Below are 21,942 nucleotides of genomic sequence, written 5' to 3'. Positions count from 1 at the left end.
GCTGAGGCAGCGAAACTGCCTTCAAGAGGCCAAATGTCTGCTCAATCACCACACGAGTACGTGTATGCGCATGATTGTAGTCTTCCTCGTGCCTGTTTTGTGGGTTCCGGACTGGGGTAAGGAGCCACCTCTTCAAGGGATAGCCTGCATCACCTGCATGTGCGCACCAATGTATGTGTAAGTCATCACATCATATGGGACCTGTATCAATGACACCATAGCATGCATTTATTTCCTGTTTGCAACCACATATCCATGCATGAATAGAGACACACGATGTGACCGCTATGTGTATTCCTCTTATGGACAGGTGTGCCCGCCATCGTCTAGTAGGCGCCGGGGGTTCCTATTCCTTGCGAGTGCTCATGCACTGTGTTAGTCCACGCTGGTTGTTCCCATGATCTGGTTGATGTGCAGTAATTTCTATGCTTTCATCCTGTCATCGTTGATGGCAGTCTCATGATGATCTCACTATGCACGACAAATGGTGACATGCAGTTTTGGTGGACCTCTGTTAGTGTAGTGGTGTTTTAATGTATTTGGCCCTCATGTGACCCCTTTGTACGCAGCAATGGAGGACTGTCCTTTCTGTTGATGGTATTTAGCGAAGTGCATTGGCCATACTAATTGCTTGCATTGTGTTGCGGGGGATACGGTCCGATTATGTACAGTGCACATGTTGATGGCTATGGAATGGTTGTAACACTGAATCATTTTCATGGTAGGGCAGCTTACGTCTTGCATTTTGGGGTCAGGTCCAGCCTGGCCTGCTTTGGGGTATGAGCATGGTCCATTCTCTCAGGCACTCTCAGCCAGGTGAAGTATGCATCCCCCTCTATCCCCCCCTAATCTCAGCCAGGTGCACCCTCCCTCCCCCATCTCAGCCAGGTGAAGTATGCATCTCTCCCCCCAATCACCTACCCACATTGCATTTCCATGAGCCTAACATGCAACTCACCGAGAAGCCAGGAACTTTGCCCTGCATGTCGCTCCATGTAGCGTGGTATTGTGGAGTTCCGCATGACCATTGAATCATGGGTTGATCCAGGGAAATCGGGCACAACAATGTGTGATGATCTTGTTTGAGTCACATACCATTTGCACGTTGGAGTGGTATAACTTACGGTTGAGGTACACTACCTCCATGGCGTGTGGGACCACCAATTCCACATGGGTGCAGTCGATGGCGCCAATGCAACCAGGGATGCCGGCCAGTGAATGGAAACCAACTTTGGTGTTTGTGATCTACTGGGCTGTCCGTGGTAGGAAAATGTGGTCGCCTGTGTGCTTCAGGAGGACATCAAGCACTTCGTTCAGCGTACGAGAGAATAATGGTTGTGATATGCCATGCATGTGCCCCACTGTGTGCTGGTAGGTGCCTGTGGCCAGGAAGTGGAGCACAGACACTACCTTCAGAAGGGGTGGGATGGCGGTGCGTATTTCAATCAGGCTGACAATGTCGTCATGTATCATGTCCACAATGGTGGTGATGGTGTCCCGGTACAGGGTGCGGATCTGCTCAGGGGTTAGGTTGAATGGACTGGCTCTGATGCGAGGGATTGGGGGCTGCCTGTGTGGTACCACTGGCTGCACTGGTGGGGTATGCTGGCCCTGCCTAATCCTCATTCTCCTCCTGCGTCTCCTCTGTGCTGCCTGTTGTTGATGTTGCTGGAGTTCCACTGCAATCATGTCCTCCAGCCCCAGCATTGCTAGTAGTATGGGAATCATTTTGGTGTGCGACTGGGTGTGGGAAGGGGTGGGGTGTGCTCCTTTTGTGCTGGCCCAGTCTATATTGCCTCCATCTGTGCCGATTGTGTGCACCTATGGCAGTTGGGAACACTGCACATGGCCGTTTACGGGTGGTCTGCGTTGCCGGTTTTTGCTCCATGCCAGTAAGGTACTTTTCGGGCTTCAGTAGGCCGTTATTTGCATGTCCGCCTGACTTGTGATGTTCTCCTGTTTACGCCATGCCGGTATTGCCGGCATGAAAGGACGCATGCCGCTATTAGCGGCACTGTTAATTACGGTGCTGCTAATAGCGGGTTGGCGTGTCATAATCGTGCGGAGCGGTAAGCGATGCCGTTAATCCATTACCGGCATCGTTTTTCCCTTACCTCCAACCTCGTAATGACCCCCATGGTTGTTTGACAGAGTAACAGCCTAGCCATCCACTCTAACACGTCCTAGAATGCTAGAATCATTCTGTTTTAGGTTTTCCATCACTGTCCATACGAGCGCCCTGAGGGCGAACGGCGATACACAAAAAAATATATAGATTGATAGGCTGTCACTTACATCCTCGTCACTTAAGGCGCCGGCGGGGGAGCTACTGTTGCCCTGCTGCATGGCGCAGGCCGCCCACCACTTTACTTGCCATTCTTTTATCATTTTCGGATGTAAAAATTGGCAGGACCAGCAGGACTGCTCGTTGTGATCTCGAAGTAGACACTTATTACACCTCCGGTGCGTTTCTTTCCTTGGCTACTTGCCGTTAAAAGAAGGGCAACATTTAAAAAGGAGTCCTGTCCATAGCTCAGGTTAATAGCGACAGCGAAACCAGAAGGGAAAAGAGAGGGGAGAAGGAATGCATTCTTAAAAAGAAACAGAACCCTGGTCCTCACTCTCCCTACTGTGCAAACCTGGCTGGAGGGCCGAGGCCACACGGTCGACAGCATCGATCCAAGCACCAGCCACCGAAATCTGCAGTTGTCTTCAGCATTGCTTCAGAAGTCGTTGCCGGTGATGGATTGATGAATATTAAACGACCGAAGGTCGTGGGCAATTAAATTTAAACGTAGCAATTTTAGAGCTGTGCATAAGGCGACCAGCTAGCTGGGTGGAAAAAAACAATCTGAGGGACCTCGAAGCGCGAGGGATTTTGGGTACACTACACGTCAGGGATAGTGTTACAAGCACGCCCATGTCGACGTCCCCTTTCGATCCTGGAAAGACAAGTTGCAATACTCCGCGATTACCACTAATGTCAGACTATATGCACAGCATGTGATACTAATCAGATTTACAAGCATCAGAAATTCTGATATGTATAGGATTCATATAATTTAACACTAGTTACTAAGTGACAGAGCAATGTACAAAACAGGGTTGTGAATAAAGGGAGAGAACATTGAGGAGAGCCATGGGATGGGAGTACAATTAATAAAGTTGATCCCCTTTGGCTACCTGTATGCATATTTTCAAATTCTGGCAGGGGATTTTCAGCCTTTCAGTGCTGGGTTGAAATAGTGCCATTTATGAGGATTGTTTTGGGCATAAGACCATACAATTTACAAGTAACTCTCTAAAACATGTAAAAGTCCAATAGATGCCTGGTTACCAACAGTACGCAAAGCTGTGCCAGCACTGCTCCCGTGAAACACATACGAATGCCTTTGCAAACAATAAGTCATAATTATCATTTTAAACCATTTTGATGCTGCAGCCCTAAATATGTCTGAGGGAGCTGTACGTGAAAGCTACGCGTGTCCCATTGGTCATGTATCACAATCACCTGCATGATTCCTGCAGGGAAGGGAAGCGATCCTGTGAGGTGTTCTATGTAATACTGCCTCCTTCATAAAGGGCAGATGGATGGCAGGTTGCCACCCATTATAAATAAGTCGCACCTTGCAACACCCATACTCTGCTCAAAATGTTAATATAATGATTCATATATTGTCTGGTTGGGTTGTTAAATGATTTCTGCACGTTTCAAGTCATCACTATAACATTGAATGTTCTTTAGGCCCTGTGATTTACACCTTTTTAGCACATAACTTGATCATATGGTTTCCACATGTTCATTTTGTCAATCTTGCCAATTATTTTGACATACAAACCTTTAAGGGTAGTCAAAGTAGACTTTGGCTTTTCCTTGGCTGAATTCTGTGACCTGGCAATGGGAGCAATGTGGATAAATTGGGGCCATGCTAAACTGGATTTTATTTTTTTCACAAAGCAGAACGTGGTATGAATGTTTTAATACTGTATAACACACTGATTGAAATGGCGCTAAGATTGTTTTTGCACATGCAGCCTCCAAAAAAACCTACCCTTATTGAAATCCTGGGTGCAGATGCAGACACACCAACCAACAAAATGCAAAATATCTACCGTTCCCCTCTAGAGTGGAAATATGATTTGTTCTCTTCCAGCGTAAAAAGAAAATGTGCTTCTTTAATCTACTGTGCCGAAGTAACAGTGGGGGAAAAAGAGTAAGGTTGAGAGGCATTTTACAAAAATACACACAAATTGTAAAAATAATGTTCCCAAAGGAAGTTCTTTGCGATCGTAAAAATTACTGTAATGCAAAAATGCTGGTACAGAAGCATCCTTCAAAGTTGCCAATTAATTGATGGAAAACAATGTACAGTTGGTGCAATTGTGAAGAGCGCGGCGACTCCCATCGGTGAGTCGGTTGTAAGATTTTAAAACTGGTCCTGAATTTATGTCTGCCATGTCAGGTGTGCAGTTTGGTGAACTATGGTCTGCACTATCAGCCAACGTGATAGCCTATGTCAGCAAATCTGCCCTTTACAGACATGAACTTCCCGAAATCAAAAACATTGATCCCGTCTGACAGCATCTAAGTTGCAGTTTCAAGCTACAACCAGTTACTGAACACTGGTAGATAGCTGCAGTGTCAGCCTTTATAATGAATGTCTGGATTTGTTTCCTACATTCCGATATGCTTGCCAATTTTTAGGAGACGGCTACTGATTAAAAAATGACAAAGATGCTTTTGGAATTATTAATATCATGGTAAATGCATATGTTTTTATTTAAAGCACAAATAAAATGCACAAAAAAATCTTGGTATAAACTCTCATACTCATGGATATCACCACACCAAGTAGCTCTCGGTAGTAGCTCCCACCCATCGCCATTAACTGCAAGTAGCTATTGCTAATGTAAAGGTTGGAGACCTCTGGTCTAGGCCTTCGTGCATGCAGGTACGGTTCACTGTGCCATTTGCATGCTGCAGGTCTTGTGTGTGTTGAAGCTAGGTTACCTGCAAGGTTAAGTAGTTAATTAAAAACGTACAAAATAATCCCTAAAATTAAAATGGAAAGCCAAGTCACTTTTTAGCATTTATTTTGTCATGAGAAGGGCATGGTGTGGAAAGTTATTGTTGCATTGGCAACCATAATTCACTTATTTTATTTGCAAATCTTGCATTTTTACCATCATCTCCCCTCACATTTTCTTTCTCCTCGAGAATTCGAAAGGTTTTTCTTTTAGCATAGTTTATTATTTTGCCACCAATGTTTAAGCAGCAGATCACGAAAGGTATTATCAAGTCAATGAGCATTTCACCAGAAGCAAATTAAAAAGATAGTAACTGGACAAGAACCATTTCAATAACCACCATAGAACCTTTGATATTGGCCCACCCCAATATTGCACCCAAAACAAACAACATAACCCTGTTTTCATGAAAAAGAACATTTATTGATTACACAAAGTAAACTGCATAGGAACACTTTTAAAGTCCACAGAGACACTGACTTTATTTTAAGGCTGCCAGTAGCTGATATACCATCTCTTTGCTACGCCATTCAGCCTACTCCATGGACCGCGATGGTGGTGATGAATCGATGATACATTCAAAAGCCTCAATTTAATATATCTAAGTTCTAACAAGTCTTCTAAATTGATGTACAAAAACTGTCATGCATCCCACAAGCAGTCTGCAACCCCTCATGTTGAGAATTAGTGTGCACCCTAGTGGTAAACTTAAATGGATTCCTCACTTCTGTCTTTACCTGCCCCAGTTAAAATGCCATGGCCTGTGCCATTAGGATCAACCATCGCACTCTGAACAGCCTATTAAAACAGATGCGAGAGCTGCAGAAGCCTGCTTTTATGAACAGGAAGAGGCATCTATTAATCACAGAAACAAAAAGAGCCCGTGTGTAGCAGGACAGGATCACTACAAAGCAATTGGCTCAAGATGCCAAGCTTCCAGTATGCTTAAGACACCCGGATGGCAGCAGAGTTTACTGGCATTGTGCTTCAGACTTGGTAGTTTTATGAGGATAGCCACAGTGAAAAGGACCATAAAAGTGGCGACCAGGGGAGGAGGTAGGGGAAGGAAGCCCAGCTGCCATTTTAAGCATTTACTGCACTTCAGTCTAAAATGGCAGCAGGCTGGTAGAGCTGCCCTTGCTCTAGAGTCTGCACACGTCTCAGTTCTTTTGTGATTTCATAGCGAAATATAGGCCTTTCTTCTGCTAGGGAAAAAGCGCTAATGGGAAACATGACAGATAATGTACATTACAAGTATAAAAGGATACAGTCAAGTCTAGCTTCAGAGAAAAACAATGCAACACAGTTTTGGTGCCTAACATGCATATTGTATGCTTTATTTCACCTTTATTTTCCCTTGCAGTTTTCCAGTAGTAAATGTAGAGGGTAGAGGGCAGTGTCCCTGTCTGTCGGTGGCAGTCAAACAACCAATAACAAGCACTTTACATACTTCATTCTTAGAAGAGCCTGTGTAGGAAGCTTAGTGTTTCAGCAATAGTGGGCTCTGCGAAAGGAAGGAAATCATTTTAGGAGAGTGCGGTCTGCCGAATTATGATGCACACTTTGACATCTAGGTCTGTAACAAATGCGTGCTTAGGACCACCATTCAGTCAAAAGGCTTATGAGAGGGAGGCAAAGCACTGCAGGCACCTTGACATTAAGAGTCTAGGTGATACCTAAGTAGTGTGTGCATTTAATACACTGCCCAATCGGATTTACAGGACACAATATTGGCCCACAGATAGCTGCATTAGCTGCTGTCCGTGAACAAGATTTTTTTGTAGCTGCTTTCCAACATTAAAGTTTTCATATTGTTTACACACCGTCTTTCCACAGCTACTTGCTGGTGTCCAGTGACTACTGTGCAATACAGTGCAGATTACTGAAAATCTGACCGTGAATGGATGAAAACAGCACACATGCCCTGATTTTGGCTACACTAATAGATCTGGGTTTATACAACAATGGGTCACTGGTCTCTTACCCTACATAAGAGGTATACAAAAAGGGCATCTGAGGACCAAACACTATATAGTCATTCTTTAAGGTTCATGGTAGTAGGGCAATTTCGCCAGCAATAGAACTATTGGAAAAACAAGCTCTTCCAGCAGTACTTTATGTTTCAGAGATTTGGGGATATTCTAATACAACGTTACTATCTCCAATAGAGAATACCTTTCAGAAAAAGCTATTGCTTTTACCGAAAAATGCCCAACTTGGTGCAAATGGACCTTCAGGTGTGGCCTAGAGCTGATCCGATTGCACTTAAACCTGCATTATATTGGGTAAGACTTTGGTCCCCTCCAAGCTTAGTTCCCTATAGAGAGATGCCCTGACAAACTTTCTGCAACTGGAAGGTGCAAAGAGGTGTGATTTGATAAATTCATGTAAGTGTAAGGAAGCTGCTGTGTAGGCTGAATGCCAAATCCTTATGGGACAACCCTCTTGAATGTCAATATCTAAAGTCGAACTTGGAACAGCTAGAGGCACCAAGGTGCTCACTGAAGAATGGGCTAGAGTTTTTGCCTAGCAACAGGGTGGGAAATTGTAAACACATGCTAGACAAAATTCACCCCCCCTATGAACGCTCCTTATATACCCGTTTTAGGCTCGGGATTCTGCATACAGCTTCGAACACCCGGTCATGGTCGTTGTCAAGAAGTGGTGATTGCCCCCTTTGCGAATGAAACACTCATTTTATGCTAATTTGTCCTGTCGCGCAAAAATTAAGAAGTAGATATTTGAAAGCTGTATTGATTGGAGCAAGGGTAAGGAGCACCCGAGAAAATATGATGTTTTTAACTTGCACATTGGAGTGGAAAGTTCTGTTTGCCTCCGCCAGGTACCTGGTTACTAAGAAGGAGGATGATGGGTACTTTCTAAATTTTACACTGTAAGTGAGATGAGGCTGCAAGCTTGCTCTCCTCATAACAATGTACGTAGATTCTATTTTTAAGATGCATATATGTTTCTTAAAGTTATTGCGTGTATTACTATATAAAATTCTGTATAATTTGATTATCGATTGTTGTAATGAATTGTGCTAAGGTCTAATTCGAAAGAAGATTTAAAATAAAATTTATATGGAGCTACTACTAAAAAACAAAAAAAAAAACCTGTGTGTAGGAGGCAGATTCTGTAGAGGGGCAAAGAAGATAGAGGATGAACTGCAGTACATTATGCACAGCTGACCTTCAACCATGCTGTGCACAGAAACGCATTAGCTCTTCATGCAGTTTCCAACATAAACGGAAAGGGCCACTAAAATATAAATGGCATCTTACCCCATTGCCCTCCACCAGTGCAAACAGAGATTGTTTTAAAAAAATGTTCTCATTGCTTAGTATGATAAGCCCCATCGACCCTCCCCCTCCCCCCATGCTAACAACTGAAAATACATGTGCTCAAAAAAGCGGAAAACATGGCCACTGAAAAGCCATGTTCACTAACAACATTAAATAGTCTATCTTTTCCAGTACTTCTCAATAGGTCGTCAGGAGTGGGTGCTTTTTTCCTGTGGCAGTTCTCCAGTTGAAAATATTGATCATTTGTTTGCGAACATATTCAATTACTAGGACAAGCTGAATACCTCTTTTCCTGTACTGAACTGTAATCCTCTGTTGAAGTAACAATGGAAAGAATTTGTTGACTTTGTGACCAGAGTGGATCTGGTCACATCTACCCTTCCCTAATAACATTTAATAGGAGATATGAATTGCTCCAGGAAGAAGGAAGTGGTGCAGTAGTTTTCCCAGCATTTTCCCAACAATGGCCTTGAAATATTGCCAAAGCTTCCAGGCCATTCATTGAATTACGATATGCAAGGTGGTCCCTGCTGCATCAATGTCCATTAGGAACACATGTCAGGAAATATTGCAGCAAATACAGGGACTGTGCTTCAGAAATTGACACTTTTTTGCAGCAAAGCAAACATTTGTTTAACCTAGTTTGTCAATATAGTAATGACTTTATTCTCCTAATTTGTTGAATAACTTGTAAAGGAAAACTGCAAGGGGAAATGGCACAATGGATTCTGACCCAATTGAACACACTAAGGAAATGGGGGAATGAAATTGTAGAACTAGAAGCTGCACTTGATTGTATCCCCACACATTAAAGTATACAAAGGAAGACAACTGTCGGTTACTACATCTATAATACAAGTATCCTAAAAACATTTTCTTCGGTCTTAGTTATAGACAAACTTCAACACTAAAAACGACTCCCCTCCCGCCCCCAAACCCGAAACCCAATCAAAACAGAACATCATTGCCTTCAGAAAGGAACTATTACACAGATCTGCAACAAACATTTGGTTAAAGAAGTTACAAGAATGTTGGTTAAAGAAATATCACTACTTAAACATTCAGTCTACAAGCTCCGTCAAGAGTGCAGAGCTTCAAAAGGATCTACCTGAGTTTAAGATAATACAATCATTTGGGAGATGGTCTATGACCATGCAGACACACAAAGCTTTTAGAACCATTCTTGGTTGAATATTGACAGTTCGCCAATCTGGCTGGTTGGTTAACCCGTAAAATAACAAACCGACCCAAAGCAAATGTTTCTCATTAACTACAACCATGTTCAGGTTACCTACCATGAGAAGCAGCAAATGTTGCCATTCATCAAAAGCAATAAAGCAATTTCCAGAACTCGGAGATCACTAGTTTTTCAAACTAAGGATTTTTTTTTAAAATAGAAAAAAACCCAATTTCAACGTGATGATGACAAATACATGATGTAGGTGAATACTGGATTATATAGTCTGAGACAACATTTGTTTGGGCCCAGACAGGTAATAATCACAAATTGGAACAATGTTCTTTCATTTGAGAATTTGCTAAAACGTTTTCTTTGTGCATTTTAAGGATATCATACCAATACAATCGTTGCGATCAGGAAATCTTCGCGCATAACTTAAAATATTTTTCTCTTGTAGAGAGCAGACCTAAAGGTCTTAAGAGGATGCATGTATTATGCAAACAAAACCACTTCAAAATATGTTTTAAACAAACAACCAGTAGTTCTCCATAATACTGAAAAAGCATATTTTAAGGTTGCATAATTTGTAGTGGAACAATAAAGAGTCAAACGAAAAGCACCAGTTAAAGTTGCCTGAGACTGTTGTCTTTCCATACTAACAGGTATAAGCCAAATCAGAGTTTAATGACAGTGCATGTCTGGCATTTTTTGGTAGATACTTACATACAATATAAACATCTTTTATGCCAGAGAATGTACATTTTCAGTGCCATGCAGATTCATATCTATTTCAGAGGGTTAGTTTGATAAAAATTGAGGTAGATTGTTCGTGTGGAAGGGGAGAAAATGGAGGTAAAGACTTGGTCTGGTTGTTTGTATTTCTGTGTAGTGTTATTTTTTTTATCACAGTGACTTGGAATTACTTAAAGCATTGGGAACAAATACTAAAGTGAACACAACTACCATATTTGACAAATGCAAGTACCAGTGTTTTTTATACAGTTCCTAACTGTTTACTTAAATATCCCTCTGCATTTTGGCACTATGTGGAGATACTACATTTTGGCACATCTTCTGTTTAACTAGAACTTATCAAAATGCCAACCTAGAAACTAAAGCAGAGGAGAGCCAGCTGGATTAAATCTTACCAAAAAAAATAATAATTAAAAAAAAGAAATACATCATAAAAAATAAATATTGTTTGGCTTTACCACAAATGTGCTGGTCTAGCAAACCTCAGGCTATTTCAGAAGAGCCCTGATCTCATCTTCATTGTCAAATTCGTTCAGCCCCATTGTACTTTGCATTTTGATATTTTTTCTACAGTTTCCGCAATAAGTTACACTTAAATGGGTACCACAATGCAATTCCTACCTGAGATCACTGCATTTGATGAAAAACGATAAGCCAGCGATTGGGATACATTCAATTCAAATCTCCACACTATAGGCATTTTCTATCAATCGCCACTCAGTCACCAACATATCAATTCCTAGATCTCATGTTGGTTGTAATAGAGCAAACCCAACCATTAGTCCCACTGTGAAAGAAACATCACGTTATGGACAAAGTGTATTAAACATATCTAATTCTTTAGAATTAGAAAAATGTTGGATCAGGCCTTATTCGTTAGTACTTCCCGATCTTGTGTGTAATAAATTCCTATCCAACTTTGTGGATAATTTGAAGGGTGGATCTGAGAGAACAGGCATTTTCTTTCTTACTAAAGACTGGACTTGCAATGATCCTCCAAGGAACATGTAGAATTCCTTGATTTCGACCTACTGGTTGATCATCATCCTTTGTTGATATATTATTCCAACATTCCACTGCCAATGCACCGTTGAGAACAGTACAACATTTTTGTAACTCTTGCGGCAGATTCATTCTGAAGGCTTCCGACTCCTAATCCTTCAGTGGAATGCATAAAATGTTCTCCTTTTAATAGAAAATACTATCTATTTCAGTGGCAACAGTTACAATGGACAATCCCAATGGCAGAAGCATAACCAAAAATAAATTATATTTGGATTTAGACAGACAAGTGCTGGTTATGCCTTCTTCAAGTTCCCCTGCACTCTGGCAAAGGCTCTTTATTTCACAGGGAAAAAAATAGTAGGTTTGGGATTTTAATTATTTTTTAGAAACAGCACATTCACATTTTCCTCATCTACTAAACTCTGCCTCAATTGTTTGCTCTCTGTATGCGTCATATGGGCCAATTTTGCCCTGTTGCTAGATGTAACTAGATGCTACTGGGCGATGCATTCAATTTTACAGACTGAACTTCAAAGTCAATCATAAAAATTATGCCAAACCATTGCCTTCCAATGCTCGTTTCCACCCTTTGTTACACACAATAAATTTTGTTATATATTTTTTTTAAACAAAGATCCTTGGTAGGATATGCAACTCCATATTTTTTTAAATAGCAGAAGAATGCGCTTAGCACTATCCATCAACAAAATGGCTATAAGAATTACTTAAGGATATCATCCTGCCCACAATGCACGAAAGCGAGGACAAGACGCACTTTGGTGCAGATATCCATGTAAATGATCGGTGTATTTGTCAATACTGCACTAGAAGCAGGAAGACCCTGAACACGCAGGTTACCAAATTACCACCAGGGGAGAAGGCTGTGGGGGTCAACTGACTTTCAACCAGAACTGGTTCAAAAGAATGAAGACAGAAGGACTCCACCCCCACCCCCCCAGCCATTCCTATAACAGCTTAGAAAGACAATGTGCCTGATGTCGATTAGGAACATTGGAACTAATTTATTCAATACTATCCTCAATATGCTATCCAGGCTTCTCCCTGCCCAGTTAGGGTTCTAGAATAAAAATTAAAAACCCCATACATTTACTTAAATGTATGAGGAAAATGTTCAGTAACTAACGTGGAAGTGCCCTAGCAATTTAAGTTCTTTGGTATCTATGTGGGCATGTGTTGAACTGGAATCTCTCTAATCCCAAAATATCTGTGCAGCAAGTAGCCCATGCATAACTGCAATACACTAACTAGAATAAAACGTTGGAGGCCAGGGCAGCTATAACTAAAGGAACAACACAACCTGAGCTAATTCTCACAAGTTTAAACAGCCTTGTGAATTTGAAGAGACATTCTGGTGTGTATATATATATATATCCTCTTAGAAAGAGAATGTAATGTCTGTGTTGGTCAGCTACTGTTCTGCCACAAGACCTAGCAACTCTGACTTCAACAAAACAAGGGCAAGATACAAGTTAAGATATAAATAGAACTGCAGACATACTCAGGACATGCTTATCGAGAGGCTTGACTTCGATCCTTTTGGGGGATGGATCGCCATTACGGCAAAGTAAGCCTTCAGTCTGAAACAAAGGTATACAGTGCTGTTAGAGCCACTTCGCCCTTGATCGAGTAAATTAGTTAACACTTACTCATTGTGGTCTTTGGTGTGGTCCTAATATTAAACTTCACATTGTCAAGTGGTTGCAGTGACTGCCTTTGAGCATGATGGGGTAATGCAAATCTGAGAATTAGCTGGAAACACCCTACTCTTGGGGGTTGTGAGAAAGCCTTATTGACACCCAAACAGGTTTGCTACAACAGCATGTATGCTAGTGCTGAAAATCAAAACTGTAGCAAATGTTTGGAGATAAATCTAAATGCAGCAGCTTTCCCACTGTTGGGTGTACATTATTCAATACATGCCAAACAAAAACTTTGCAAAACCATGTGCGATGGCTGGAAAAACCGAGACTTCAAAAATCTGTAGAAATTGTGCTTTTAAAAAAATAAAAACATGATCTGTCCCAACACATGCAAAATAACCTTCTATTAAAGTCTGTGCATTTTAAAAATTAATACTTTTTTTGAAGCCATATGCACAAAACTGACAGAAATTAAATGTCAAACAAGGGTACGGTTTGGGGAAGCTGCCTTCTGCCTAAAAAATGATTTTCATTTATAAAAAATAAAATACTTATGTTTTGTGCATGTTTGGTATCAACTTCACTTTGAGGTATGAACATTAGAAAAAAAACCTTCCCACTCTCCCACCCGTGTTCCATACACCTATTAACAATTGCATCTCTTGCCATTTGATCCTAAAGCATTTTCAGGGCGCAGAGAGAAGGTCAAACTTCTAGGAAGTAGACGCTTGTGAAATAGGAACAAGCTAAGGTATATGAGACAGTGGAGGCCAATATATACTGAGCAGCATTAAGAAAAACAATAAACCATCTTTAACAACAAGGACACATTTCTACAAACAACTGTACATCTATTCTTAGTTTTTTGTTTAAAGTTTATCTTGTCACTGTTATTGTCCAACAATTAAATCTCCTGATGCAAACGCACATTTTTATGCAAATGCCCCCTTTCCTCCGAACCTGGGGTGGAGACAATCTATTTTCTGCACATTTTCTGTATAAAATAAAAGTTTTTTAAAAAAATGGAGGAAAAAAATAAAGATAAATGAGGTAGATATAATTGAATTAACGGGCTCATTCCCTGCAGAAAAAAGAGTAGTACACGTGTTTGCCAAAACATGTACGATGAGGTAGGTCTTAAGCAGTGTTGTATTTATGTTTTGGATCCCTGAGACATTTCTTCTTCACAACTTGTTAGAAGGCAAGAATTCGGTTGTTTCCAAAGTCCACCACAACAATCATGCCGTCTGGTGTAACTGCTATTCCTGAAGGGCGGTCCATCTGCCCAAAACCACTTCCTTGAGTCCCAAACTTGCATGAAAAGCTGCCATTAGACTCAAAGATTTGCACTCGATGGTTTCTAGAGTCTGCCACAATAATTCGCCCTTCTTGATCCACTGCCACGCCCTGAGGACGCAAGAACTGGCCATTGCTTGTGCCTTCTGAGCCAAGGAATCGTGCTGACTGGCAGTCTGGGTGAATGACCAATAGACGATGGTTGTTGAAGTCCGTTACAACGAGATGTCCCTCATGGTTGAATGACACGCCCCTGGGTGAGTCAAAGTGTTTCCAAAGAGCTCCCTCAAAGCCGTACTTGTTCAAAAACACCCCATCAGGCCCAAACAGCTGGATGCGGTGATTCCGGGTGTCAGACACCAGAATTTTACCTTCTACATTGACTGCCACATCCCAGGGGTAATTGAACTGCCCATTTTTGGTGCCCTTCTCCCCAAATTTTAGAATGAACTGCCCATCGAACGTGAAGACCTGTATGCGATGATTGTCCTTATCTGCTACCACGATCCTCCGAGAACCGTCACAGGCTACACCCGCAGGTCGATCAAATTGTCCGGGTCTGGAGCCCAAAGTTCCAAACTTGTGATGGAAGGTACCACAAGGCTTGAACACCTGTACGCGGTTATTACTTCGGTCTGCGACTATTATGTAACCTTCCTTGTCCACACAAACTCCCCAAGGACGGCACAACTTGCCTTCATGGTCTCCTTCCCCACCAAAAGAGAGTGCTGGAAGACCAATTCCAACATAACTGCGGCCCGATTTCACATTAACTTTGAATGGGCTATTTTCAATGTGTTGGTTACATACCATGACTGAGAGAAGATGCTCACCTTCTAATTGTGGCCGGTAGCTTACAAGATAGGTTCCATTCTGCTGATCACTTACATCAGCCCCAAATAAATTCCCATCAGGGCCTACCAGCAGCACTGTGACCATGTCTCCTCCCGAAAGACGCGTCTCCCCATCGTGATCATACCCAATTACAGTGAATGAGGCTACCTTGCCTTGCAGTGCACGCTTCAGACCTTCGCCACTTGCTTTGGTGAGTGGAGCAAAAGCCCCACTGCTAACAAGACCAATTGACTTAATGGCCAGATATAAAGCCTGGTCAGGTGGGGTAAACATGATTCTGTCGTCTTCTTGGGGCTGCAGGATTCCTCGCACAGTCTTCAACTCCTGGACCTGGGCCAGCATGCGATCACGGGCTAGAAGAATGTCCATGCTTCGTCCTTCTTCCAAAACTTGCTGAACTGCACTGATTGTATTGTCTAACTTGTTTAGATTTTGCCGCAATTTTTCCACTTGTAGATAGAGAGACTTGGCTTTCACTTGACGTATTTTTTCGACCTATGAAAAGAAATGAAAAAAAAATGTTTTAAAGAAATGTGATGAAACATAGCATGTACGTAGGATTTGTTGAGATGTACCCCTGATGTACAACTAAGCATTATCTTAAACTGTGGTGGTTCCGATGAGTAGATTTATATGAAATGTGATACAGTAGTATAAATTAAAAGAACAGGGTTCTCCAGTAAGAGGCAACATTTTACAAAACCACTGTACATCAAAGGAAACGTGAAAAAAATAAAATGCAATACACAATTGAGACAATTCTCTCTCTATTGTTCTTAAACCCTTTACCCTTGCCGTAGTTAGCCATACAGATTAAAGATTCAGTGTACCAGCCACTTTCACTCATTAACAATAAAATAAGCACATTCTCCTAGCAAAAACATGAAACAGACACATGGGAGTCTGTCTAGGTTTTTAGCCAGAGAGCAGCACAGATTATCGAATCAGATGAATGTCCTCACCTCGGAAACAAGGCAATACTGTACAAGGGTTCCAAACTCTGGTCAGGGCTGCCTCGGCTTGACGACAAGTGGGTAAAACAAACATCTATTATTACAGTGCTCAGTCTGTGTGCATGGAGTGCTATATAAACACTGCAAATTATTATGATGGTTGTATAAGTGAACCATGAGAGCAGTGGCAGATGAAGGAGCACTGATGTTATTACTGCTGGATCTAAAGAGGAACATTAAGTTAAATAAGATTCACTTACTTTGCATGAATCACGGTGTAAAGTAGTATTGATTTAAAAAAATGGTTTCAGAGCTAAACATTCTTTTACTCTCCTAAAAGCACCACCCTTTGGAACGGGAATTCTATTTTTACTACATCAAAAATCGATTTCACTACCTAACACTCAAATTTTACCCAGTGCCCTGCCTGGTTGGTCCACTTAATAGCTCCTAAACACATCTATCCCAAACATAGTTGATGCGTAAAGGGTGAAAGCGTGGAATTGCCTAGCTTCACTTGTATTATGTTGAGAAAAGATTTTAAACACTGAAGGAAACAAAATGGCACCAACATCACTGAACAATTCTTAGCTCCCTCTTACACAATATTGTATAGGTCTTACAAGATGTTTTGAAATCCATTACGGTTCATACACCAAGTCGCTAAAAAAAAAGTGCCTCGAGAACGACCTCTAGGTCGAAACATGTGTGATTAAATTGAGACTTCAAGAAGACTCATTTTGAACATTTCAATTTATTACACTCATGAGATCATTTGTCACTACTTTAGAAGGCAGTGCGCGAATCGCCTGTATCCAACCCAATTCTTTGCTAGAATTTGTTCAGATCCCTGGCTAGGGTGGGCTCTGTGGAAGGGTGTACGCTGCAAGCCTACTTTCGGAATAGTAGAGAGTGGTCATAAGCGCACAAGTAGGAACAAGTTACTTACCTGTAACTGTTCTCCAGCATGGGTCTGGCATGGATTCACATGCTCATGAATATTCCCCGTCGTCTGGCCGGGAATCCTCGGTATAGAAAAAAATCAGTATCAGTTTCGTTTCTGATCTGTCTTTCTTAGTAGTAATCAATCACTGGTCTCTGGGTCATACTGCCCACAGCCAATGACTGCCCTCTCCCTAAGCCCCGCCTTTGGCAGCCATCCTCAGATTTGGTAGCACGTAAAGTGGCAGCATGACCAAGTGAAGAGCCGCAGAAGGGTAGGCGGGAGGGTTTGCATGTGAATCCATGCCAGACTCATGCTGGAGAACAACAGTTACAGGTAAGTAACTTGTTCCTTCTCCAGCATGGGGTCTGGCATGGATTCACATGCTCATGAATAAGAGAATACATAGCAGTACACACATGCACAACCACCGGAGGTGGCAACAGGCTCAACATTAAGCAATACAACAACTCAACATTAAGCAACTCTTACCTCCTCACCAGGCTCACCTTAGGCTAACAGGTTGCGCAGCACTGCTTGGCCGACCCTGGACTCCTCCCTGGAGTCCCGATCGACGCAGTAGAATCTTGTGAAGGTGTGCGTCGACCTCCACGTCGCAGCCCTGCAGATGTCCAGCATGGGCACACCAGACAGGAACGCCGTGGTAGCAGCGATCGCTCTGGTCGAATGGGCTCTCGGATGGCCGGGCAGCGGTCGGTTTGCCAACCGGTGACAGTGCATGATGCACCCGGAGAGCCATCTGGAAATGGAAGTCTTCGAGAGAGCCTTCCCTTGATTCACAGTCCCAAAGATCACAAACAGCTGTGACGTCTTCCGAAAACTCTTTGTGCGGTCCACGTAGAACTTCAGCGCTCTAGCTACATCCAGCGAGTGCAAAGTCCTCTCGGCCGGCGACGGGAAGAAAACTGGCAACACCAAGGGCTCGTTGAGGTGGAAGTCCGACGGCACCTTGGGCATAAAGGAGGGGTGTGTCCTCAGCACCACCCTCGTGTCATGAAAAGTCAAGTATGGAGGCTTGCAAGATAGGGCCTGGATCTCTCCCACTCGTCGTGTAGAGGTGATGGCCACGAGAAAAGCTGTCTTCCATGACAGAAACTTCAAAGGCGCCGAATGCGTAGGCTCGAATGGGGCCCACATGAGCCTGGTCAGCACTACATTGAGCTCCCACGCCGGGCAGGAGCCTTCACCGACGGGAATGATCGGAATAGTCCCTTCATGAATTATTTCACCAGGCGATGAGACCACAAGGACACCCGTCCCCTAGTCCTGGTATATCGGGAGATTGCAGCCAGATGTATTTTGATGGAGGCGTGAGCCAGTCCAGCTTTGGCCAGCGACAGTAGGTACGGCAGTACTTGAGGGGCCGTAATCCGCTGAGGGTTAATCTTCTGTGCACGGCACCAGACAGAGAACCTCTTCCATTTATGTCCATAGCACTTGAGAGTTGAGGACGCCCTGGCCTTTGCAAGAACCTCTCTGCAGTCGGCCGGGATGTCGTATCCTCCAAACTCTAGTGCTGAAGGAGCCAGGCCTGCAAGTTCAGCGACTCCGGGTTGTGGTGAAGAATGGCGCCTCCTTCTCTGGAGAGGTGGTCTGCGTCCGTCGGCAGCTTAACTGGTGTGGACGTTGACAAGTCCAGAAGGTCCGGGAACCAGATCTGTCTCGGCTACGCCGGTGCGACAAGGATCATCCTGCACCGGGACCTCTTGAGCTGGTTGATGAGCCGGAGCAGCAACGGCAGCAGAGGGAACGCATAAAGAAATAGGCAGTCCCAGGGGAACGAGAAAGCATCGCCCATGCTCCTCGGCTGGGGGAACCTGCTGGCGAACCTCAGGCACTTGGAATTGTCGCAGTCGCGAAGAGATCGATTTGGGGTTCGCCCCATTGTCGGAAGAGTCGATCCACTTGATCCTGGCGTAGTTCCCACTCGTGGCACAAGCGCAGCTCCCTGCCGAGTGATTCGGCGATCAGGTTTTTTATTCCTGCCAGATGAAGAGGCCCCAGAAACATCCCTTGGGCGACAGCCCAATGCCACAGATCCTGGGCTTCCTTGGATAGGGCCGGGGACCTGGTTCCGCCCTGCTTCCGGATGTAGAACATTGTGGTGGTTTTGTCGGTGAAGATACTCACCCCCTTGCCCTTGAGGGACGGAAGAAAGGACCCGAGGGTCCAGAACACTGCACAGAGCCCAGCGGGCGTCGAGGAACTCTTGTAAGGGGCGCATCCGAAGCCTGCAAAGGCGCACCAGATAAATGCAGGAGGAGATCATCCCGAGGAGGGATTTGATAGATCTTACCCTGGCCATGTCCGTGGCCAGCAGACGCTGCACCTTGCCCAGAATGGTCCTGGTCCTTTCCTCCGACGGCGAGGCCAGCCACGCCACTGTGTCGAGCTTGGCTCTCAGAAACAGGGCGACTTGCGACGGAACCAGTTGGGATTTTGGAAAGTTGATGGAGAATCCCAGGTCCGTGAGCAGCTGGACGGTCTTCACAGTGTGCTCCCCGGCGAGCTCCCTTGCCCTTGCCCGGATGAGCCAGTCGTCCAGGGAGGGGTAGACGTGGATCCCCTGTAGGCGCAGCCGCGCCGCCACCGGTGCGAGACACTTGGTGAACACCCTGGGTGCTGACTTCAATCCGAATGGGAGGGCCTTGAACTGGTAGTGCCACCCTTGGACCACGAACCTGAGGAACTTTCGGTGTCTTTTTAGAATGGGGATGTGGAAGTACGCATCCTCCAAGTCTAACCATGACAGGAAATTGCCCTCCTCCAGCTGTCCCAGCACGTGCTGGAGGGTGACCATACGGAACTTCTGTGCCTTGATGTACTTGTTCAGTCGTTATAGGTCCAGGATGGGGCGCCATCCTCCTGTCTTCTTTTTTACGAGGAAGTACCTTGAGTAAACTCCAGAGCCCCGAAGCCTCTTTGGGACAAGCTCGATGGCACCCTTCTTGAGCATCGCCCTTACTACCAACACCTAGTTGAGGGACGTGATTTTCATTCCTGGCCACAGGTGGAACACGAGGGCACTTCTTATGAACTCGAGGGCGTGCCCTTGGGCCAGGGCGTCCAGCACGGTCGGTGGAGATGGACTCCCACACGCTGTCTAACCTCACCAGCCGGCCTCCCACCGTGGTGCTTCAGCGGGGGCCCGACCCCACGGTCGGTTTAATCTTGTTTGGAGGCCGCCTTGCCTCCTTGACCTCCCTTGTCGACGAGGGGCACCACCTGACTTGCCGCGTCCCCTGTAGGCTTCCTGGGACGAAGATCTTGCCGCTGGTCTGCCTCCGGAGCTCCGAAAGGACGGCCGTCGTTGTTGGAGCACTCCCAGTGCCCAGGCAGTCTCTGTGTCTGTCTTGATGGCCTGAAGGGACTCGTCAACCGCCTTCCCAAACAGATTGTTCCCGTCGAAGGGCATGTCCAAAACCTTGGTTTGTACGTCCTGGCGGAAATCCGTGGCCTTGAGCCATCCTCGTCGTCTAAAGCAAACGCTGTTGCCCAACTGACGGAAACCGGTGTCAGCGATGTCCGTTGCCACCGTGATGGCGTGGTCCGAAGCAATCTCACCCTCCTGTAGGATTTCAAGGGCCTCAGCCCTTTTGGCGTCCGGAAGTCCAACAGAGGGGCGATTTTGAACCACAACTCCCTGTCGTAGCGGGCTACGATAGCCATGGCGTTGGTCGCCTTGATAGTCGTCGCTGCGGATGAGATGATCCGCCCCATTGTGTCCAGCTTCCTGCCCTCGCCGTCCGGCGGGGAAGTTAATGTCTAGGCCGATGCCCCCCCCAGCTTTCTTCTTTGCCGCCGCTGAGACGACCGAATCCGGGGTAGGTTGCGCCCGAAGGCACAAGGGGGCAGCGTCAGGGACCCGGTACTACTTCTCGTACCGGTCCCTCTTTGCCGGCGTCGTGGCCGGGTTCTTGAGGAGGGCGAGCCCCTCATCCCAGATGTCATCAAGAAGCGGTACGGCGAGGACCATCTTCCTTTTAGCCTCGCGCCGTTGGTAAAGGAACCCTTCCTTCTCTTCTGGGCAGAGCTGGAAGAGCTCGGATGCCCTGGAAATCATGGTATGAAAGGATCCAATCTCGTCGGACGGGGACGCCCGAGCAGGGAGCGACGGGGGACACGTCCCGTCGTCGCCTCCGTCGTCATCTGTACCTGTTGTAGCCGTGTGCGTGCCTGTATCATCCCCGTGGGTAGTAGACCGGGGGAAAGGCAGAGCAGGCCGCAGAGGTGGCGTAGGAAGCGTCCTCCTCTTCTTATGCGGTGGACTTTCTGAAGGTCCTGGCTCCGGTTCCCCCGTCGGGTCTGGCTCAGGTACCTCCGTCGGGGGGAGGGGCAACCTTGTCCTTATCTCCGAGCAGAAGGACTGAATCGCTGACAAAATGGCCGCCGAAGTGTCCTGCGGCGCCGGGAACGACGGGCGCGAGGGCTCTTGAGGAGCCTTGTCGGCGACACCGTCGCTCTCGTCGTCGCCCTTGTCGGGATCCCTCCCGATGGGCTGGGCCTCTTCCACGCCTTCGATGAGCTCTTCTGCAGAGGTCGTGTCCGTATCCACGATGGCCACCAGCCCCTCCCCCACCTTTTCCAACGAGGACTTAGTGGGGGTCTTCTCAATGGGCCTGAAAGATGACTCCCTCTGCGGTGGCAGGGAGACTCTGGGTCCTGAGGTCGCCTCCACAGACAGAGCCAGGGCCGCGGCGACATCCTCAATCGAGGTCTCAGCAGGGTGAATTAAGGCCATCGTCACCTTCTGGACGTCTGGGGCCTTCACCTTGGGGGGAGGGTCCGAGCCTCGTTCCCCCTCTGCTGGAATCTTCGAGATCGACCGAGGCCTCTCCAGAAGCTTCGCCAGGTTCTTGGACTTCCTCTTACCCGAGCCAGAGCGTTGGCTCGTGGTTGATGGCGCCGGGGAGGATGCGCCCTGCCTGGCAGCCAAGGAACC

General features: G+C 45.3%; 1 protein-coding gene across 1 annotated transcript in view; it reads right to left on the bottom strand.

Annotated features, from left to right (window-relative positions):
* Nucleotides 1-5,429: 5,429 nt before the first annotated feature.
* TRIM71 (tripartite motif containing 71) overlaps nucleotides 5,430-21,942 on the bottom strand; it is a 371,406-nt gene continuing 354,893 nt past the window's right edge. Inside the window, exon 4 of the mRNA XM_069648819.1 lies at nucleotides 5,430-15,578. Coding sequence (XP_069504920.1) covers nucleotides 14,127-15,578 — 1,452 coding nt within the window. The 3' untranslated portion in view covers nucleotides 5,430-14,126. The remainder of the gene's footprint in view (nucleotides 15,579-21,942) is intronic.

Source organism: Ambystoma mexicanum, chromosome 2q (genome assembly GCF_040938575.1).
Source record: "Ambystoma mexicanum isolate Mex_15411 chromosome 2q, UKY_AmexF1_1, whole genome shotgun sequence".
Taxonomy (NCBI): domain Eukaryota; kingdom Metazoa; phylum Chordata; class Amphibia; order Caudata; family Ambystomatidae; genus Ambystoma; species Ambystoma mexicanum.
The sequence above is the reverse complement of the archived record's forward strand: the minus strand, read 5'-3'. Positions and strand labels throughout refer to the sequence as shown.